General features: G+C 53.8%; 1 protein-coding gene across 24 annotated transcripts in view; it reads right to left on the reverse strand.

The window, feature by feature from the left end:
• The window catches only part of LOC113476035 (protein scribble homolog), a 52,654-nt gene that overhangs the window by 7,528 nt on the left and 39,126 nt on the right, over positions 1–6,000 (reverse strand). For 21 of the 24 annotated variants that reach the window (XM_026841335.1, XM_026841332.1, XM_026841333.1 and 18 more), the window contains 5 exons: positions 4,886–5,050; positions 4,077–4,216; positions 3,658–3,695; positions 2,833–2,907; positions 200–251 (listed from right to left, as the gene is read on the reverse strand). In XM_026841335.1, coding sequence (XP_026697136.1) covers positions 200–251; positions 2,833–2,907; positions 3,658–3,695; positions 4,077–4,216; positions 4,886–5,050 — 470 coding nt within the window. The remainder of the gene's footprint in view (positions 1–199; positions 252–2,832; positions 2,908–3,657; positions 3,696–4,076; positions 4,217–4,885; positions 5,051–6,000) is intronic. The other 3 variants (XM_026841334.1, XM_026841337.1, XM_026841339.1) reach the window with 3 other exon arrangements.

Below are 6,000 nucleotides of genomic sequence, written 5' to 3' on the forward strand. Positions count from 1 at the left end.
TAAAGCACAATGCAAATATCCTACCCAAAACTGAACGTGGGGAGTGTGGAGGTTTCATTCTAGAACAAACAAAACAGGACACTGCTTCAAGCAGCAAGAAGCTGAAGTCCTCGGGGCTGATTCCCCAAGCAGGCAAAGGGAACCCTCTCGAACACGGTGGGAAGCGAGCGGCACGAGGATGGGCCCTCCGTGAGCTTACCTGAGTTGTTTCTGTCATCTACGTATCTGAGGTCATCAGCTGCATCAGGCGACTGGAAGAGAACACAAGAGGTGAGCAGCCACCTCTGTAGCTGGCGGCAGGCACCTCCCCACCCCTGCCCTCCCACGCCACAGGGAACCTCCTGCCCTCGCAGGGGCTGCGGCAGCTGGGCACAACCCCCCGTGCAGGTGGTGACACCCTCTGTGCTAGAGCCAAGCAGCCCATGGCCTGAATGGCAGGATGAGGCGTGTGTCTGCACATCCAGCTCTCCTCCTCCTCCTCTGTGTGCAGGAGGAGAGGGCAGGAAACGACCCGAAAGGCAGAAAGTGTAACGACTACAGAAAAACGAGCAGAAACACAGGAGGAGAGCAAAGACATGAGCTGCATTTCCTCGAGAGTCCTGGATCCTAACCCTGCATCGCACTGTTCCCAGGCCTGGCTTCTCATGCAAAAATCAACGTTCTTCTTCATATTCAGTGTGTGGAGGACTGATGTGGGACAGGAGGCAGTTACAGCCCCTCGTTAGAGCCCTTTGGAGAAACTGCAAAGTGAGAATCCTGGAGCCCCGCCGGCTCCTGCTAACTCCAAAGCCCTCACAGAGCGGAGACCCCTCCAGCAGCCAGAGCCGGCTGCAGCGCGTCAGCCCCGAGTGACAGCGCCGTGGGACACAACATGGTCATGAACTGGGGGTGGCTTGAAAAGCAGCATTACTCTGGGGACAGGCATAAATGTCCTCAGCCCGACCCATTCCGCTGAAATAATTTAATTTAGCTGTGTAGAGTGCTTCAAGGATAGAAAGGTCAAAGTATTCTGTTGAGGTATTCTGTTTACTTCAAAAGCAGCAGCTGCCTTTGTTAGTACTACGATTCTTCCTAGGTTTGTGCACAACACTTAGGCTGAGCTCAGCACTTCTCCGAGCGATACAAACGTACAGACAGGCTTTCAGAAGAGTTCAGTATTCAGCAACTTTAATAACGCCAAACTTGTCTGGAAGTTCTGGCCAGACTGACCAAAATCTATCTTTTAGGGGTTGTCCTGCTCAGCTCAAGAGCACAAGTGAGGTGTAGCTTAATTTTTCTTTAGTTGGAGGATAAAGGATGGCGGCTTTGCACAGTTATAGGGGAAGCATTAGGGAATTTCACTGTGAGTGCAGGAAGCCCCCATTTCCACAGAAACCTGCCTATTCTGTGCAAGCAGCAAAACTGGAGGAGGCAGGGAAGAGTGGGAGATGACCTCAGCCCATCTGGTGCTTTAGAAATAAAGCAAATGTAGGGCAGAAGCTGTGCTCTTTGTGACGAGCAGTAGGCAGAGCAGAGGGGCCGTGGTGACCCCCAGCACTGCACTGACCCGGGGCGACACGTCTGTGTGACTACAGCCAGCAAAAAATACAGTCTCCTGGGTACTGCACTGCTGAGAGGGGTCCAGAGGAACCGCCCGGTGCTCTGGAGGTGAAGCCTCCTTTGGAGGCACCTTCTCAGCTGTAGAAGAACCAGCGCTGCACTCAGCAGAGACTTGGGGAAACTCGGGCAGCCCGGAGCTGCCCCCAGAGCTCTGACCAGCCTTGAACTCACCTGGCACAGAACCTGGGCGGGGGCACAGCCCGGACGGGGAGGGATTTGCCAAGGAAGGGTCAGTGACCACCAAGGGCTGAGCAGTGCCACCAGTGAAAGGAGTCAGCCGAGAACATGCATCAAGTAACGTGTAACTGCCTGAGAACCCTCAAACTCTGCCCAAGTCAGCTTGGCTCTGGGGGCGACACCTTGGACCCGGGATCTTTGTGAGTTAAAGCCCAACATCTCAGTCCTTGCCAGCTCCCCACAGGCAGCACAAACCTAATGGCAGGTATCCGCTTCACTGTCTTTATACAACACTAAAACCCTGTGCAGACACACAGTGTCTGCCCGGATCAGCCGTCACAAATGCAACCAGTTAATGTCCAACCCAGACAGCAAGAGAAAAGCAGTTCACAGTCCTGGGTAACTGGTTCCAGGTGGTCCTGCTCGAGCAGGGGGTCAGTGACTTCCAGAGGTCCCTTCCAACCTCAACCATCTGTGATTCTGTGGCAAAGCAGCTTAAATGAAATGAGGTTCTCTTAGGAAAGAGAACCACCTTGCCATGGCGCTCACCCTTGAAACCTGGTGTTCTCCTACCACGCGACTGCTTTACAGTTCATCTACAGCAGAGTTACAACATTTGAGAATTGTTGCCACAGGTGCTTCCTGGGCAGGATGCTGGATATATTCCAGCTTGAAGTGAACATTTGCTCCAATTTGCAATCTGTTGGCAAGAATTGCTATAGTTTTTTTTTTTCCCTTTTAGTTCTCATCTTTCACTTAAAAACATATCAGGATCAATTAAGGTGAAGATGCAGCTGCTTTATATTTGCAAAGCTTTTGTCATTGATTTTAAGACCACCTGGACCAACTTTTTCACAAATCCCCCTGAGTGAAGCCTCCAGTAAACCCTCAGTTACACAGCACGGTGGGTTGTCGTTGCCTCCCACACAGACAGGGCCTCTGAAGGGGACTTGCTTGAATCATCCAGGCTCTGCTCTGACAGTCACTTCATGTGCAGGCACTTCCACCACACCAAGCCCTAACGGCTCTAACAGAAGGCTCAGCATGCATTTATACCTGGATTTCGTAAACAGGTTTGGAGGAAGGAATAGCAGCAAATTCCCGGTAGTCAAACTTCTTTTCAGACATGGACTAGAAGGGACAGCAAAAGAGAAGAAAGAGAGAAGAGAGAGTAAGGGGAGAGAAACAGATGGAAAACCAGCAGCAAGGGGAGCAACCTGTGCAGAGATAAAAGCAGAAGCAGAGCATCATTCTGTTAGTGCCAGGAGCCCTGATACAGCCTCTGGAAAGGAGGCACCTCCGGGACTTTCTCTGTAGCTGGTGTCAGGACAGGGGTTCCAAGCTGCAGAGGAAACACAGCGTGCCCCAGTAAAACACACACACACTTTAGTTAGGCAGGAAGCCTTTTCCATGGGGAAATTTGTGGCAAGGTTCCTGAGGGCTGCAGCACAGTCAGGATTTCAATCCAGAGGTGGTTTTATTGTGTGACCCCGGACAAAAGCAGGTCTCCTCTCTGTTTGGCTGATTTCAGCCAAAGTTCTCAGTTTTATGCTGTTGAGGAAACACGGGGCCAAAGTCTTTTAAGTGAAGGGCTTTCTCAACACAGGGATGAAGAACCAAGAAAAGGATAAAATAATAAAACAGGGAAACAAAACCAGATGTTACATTGTCATTGCAAAAAAGGGGGGATGCCTCTAGCAATGGGTGTGGCTGAGCTCTGTGCCCTCTTCCCAATTCTGTGTGTCATGCAGCCAGATCTCTGGCTTAAGTATTTAAGCAGGGATCCCACGGCCCAGATGCACAGTCGACACCCAAGATGAGTAACCATGAAATCCCAGGATTATAGGTGAGGTAACAGAAGCAAGCAGAAGTGTGTCATACCAGCCTTCCTGGCGAAGTGACGTTTCTGGGACTGCAATCTGCAAGAGAGGACAGAAAAGCTCCTTTCAGTGAACGGTTGTACTAAGTGCAACACTTCCCCGAGTCTGCCCCTTCTATTTTGCAGCATTTGAGTGTGATAAAAGACTCTGCTTGGGAGACATGCTGCCTTCCCAGACCAAAAGCCTCCTTCCTGTTTTTTTTTAAGGAGTCACGATGCCGGTTTTATTTCTGCTCTGGTTCCCTGGAACCATACTTCAGATGTTCTTTGGTGTTTTCTGTACCTCAGGCCCAACCCTATGCCCCAAACGACCTCCCGGCCTCGCCTGAAGGAGGAATTGCTTCCAACAGGTCTGCTTTCGGACAAGTTAGGCTAGAGAAGCATCAGCTTTGTTCCCCAGACAGAGGTGGCTGTACAGTACCTTCCAGTGGTGTTGGCGATGGGGTGGGAATGGGTGAAGGTGACTCTGCCAGCTGCTCCAGTGTGCTGCGTTTTTTCCCCTCCTTGGACTTGGCAATAACCATTTGGGCTTTAAGAGCATCCTGTTCAAGCGATTTCATTCTGCCTCAGAAATGAAGGAGGGAGAAAAAGACATCAGCCGTTGCCTTCTCATTAAGGGATAATGCCACCTTCTGTGCCCAGCAGCCAGACCACAGCCAAGAGGCTGAGTGCAGAAAGGCAAAACGAGGCACCCTTGGTTCCCTGAGGCAGACACTTTGCCAGCAGGAGAGGAGAACAGCCCTGTTTGCTGTCACCCCCAGACACACCTGCCATCGTACGTGTTGAACGGACGGAGCCTGGAGCCAAGCATCAAGGCACTGAGGAGCTGCAGGCCCTTCCAGAGGTGCCCTACATCACGGGAGAGCACCCTGGCTGGGAAAGGGCCTGCAGGGGCTCAGACGAGTAGGGTGGGTTCCCAGGGCTTTACTCTCCCCTGAGCTCTCAGTGTGTTGCATCTTAACCCTCTTCAGCCACCGGGAGACTGTGACACAGCTAAGGAAGAGCGGGCTCAGCCCTCAGAAACGTATGCTCCTTTCTCCCCGAGTCCCAGCATCCCCCCCTTCCTCACCGAGAGCACGCGGCGGCCTGTGGGGCCTCAGGGAAAGGAACACCAGTGAGCACTGGACTTTGCTGCCTAGCCCGGGAGGCAGAGCTGGGAGCCCTGCGTGGGCCGCGGGGTGCAGGCAGGGCTGTGGAGCATGCAGCTGGCAGGGAGGGGGCTGTGCACACCTGGATTGGCTTCCCGACCCAGCGAGTCTTGAGGCGTGACTCTGCACTGGACTAGACATCTGAGCTGGCCTGGCCCCGGGAGCAGGTGCCCACTGTCGGGACTGGTACAGCTTCCTGGCCAGATCCTGCTCGTACTGTTTAATACTGTCTTCAAGAGCTGAGGATCTGAGGAGGAGGAGGAGGAAGAGGAGGAGGAAGAGGAGGAAGAGGAGATGATGGTGATGAACATCGCAGCGGACAAGCGCAGGGAAAGAAAGAAACAGATACAGGAACATACCCTGGCAAGGAGAAATACGGGTCTGATATAGGGGTAGCTGTGATTAAAACAGGCTCCTATATCTGATCCTGCTCAACACCAACTGCTGCAGAAGAAGCAGGAACCTCCAGAGGCCAGTCTGGGGGGATGTGCCCAGAGGCATCAGCCTGCAGAGCCTCAGCATGGAGAGACTGTCCTGCCGCAGGCTGGGCGAGGGGCAGGCCCCGGGAAAAGGCCTGGGAGGTACTGACAAAGTGTGTGTGTCTGTGTGAGTGTGTGTCTGTGTGAGTGTGAGTGTGTGTGTGTGTCTGTGTGAGTGTGAGTGTGTGAAGCAGGCTGAGGGAGGGCAGGGCACAGGGGGGTGTGCGTGCACGCACACCTCTGGTGGCCCCTTCACGTCCATTTGCAAGTGCATCCGACCACCCATTCCATGCACCTTCCACCACCAGAAAAGAGGAAGCAAAAGGGACATCGGGAGAAGTCTGCTGGCCACGGTCCGGAGCACCCACAGCCCAGGGGGTGAGTGTGGCCCTGACAGCCCCGGCGGGCACCCACCCTCGGCAGTGCCGGCACCAACCCCTCTCCCACGGCAGCGGCGGCGTGTGCCCGGGACGCGGCTGGGGCAGGGGGTGCTGGGGTGTTTGTTTGTCCCAACAGAGCCGGGGAGTGTGTTCTGGGGTGTCTGTCCCAAAAGAGCCAGGGGGTGTGTGTTCTGGGGTGTTTGTTTGTCCCAACAGAGCCGGGGGGTGTGTTCTGGGGTGTTTGTTTGTCCCAACAGAGCCGGGGGATGTGTTCTGGGGTGTTTGTTTGTCCCAACAGAGCCGGGGGATGTGTTCTGGGGTGTTTGTTTGTCCCAACA

The sequence above is a fragment of the Athene cunicularia genome, assembly GCF_003259725.1.
Source record: "Athene cunicularia isolate RWA chromosome 2 unlocalized genomic scaffold, athCun1 chr2_part1, whole genome shotgun sequence".
Taxonomy (NCBI): domain Eukaryota; kingdom Metazoa; phylum Chordata; class Aves; order Strigiformes; family Strigidae; genus Athene; species Athene cunicularia.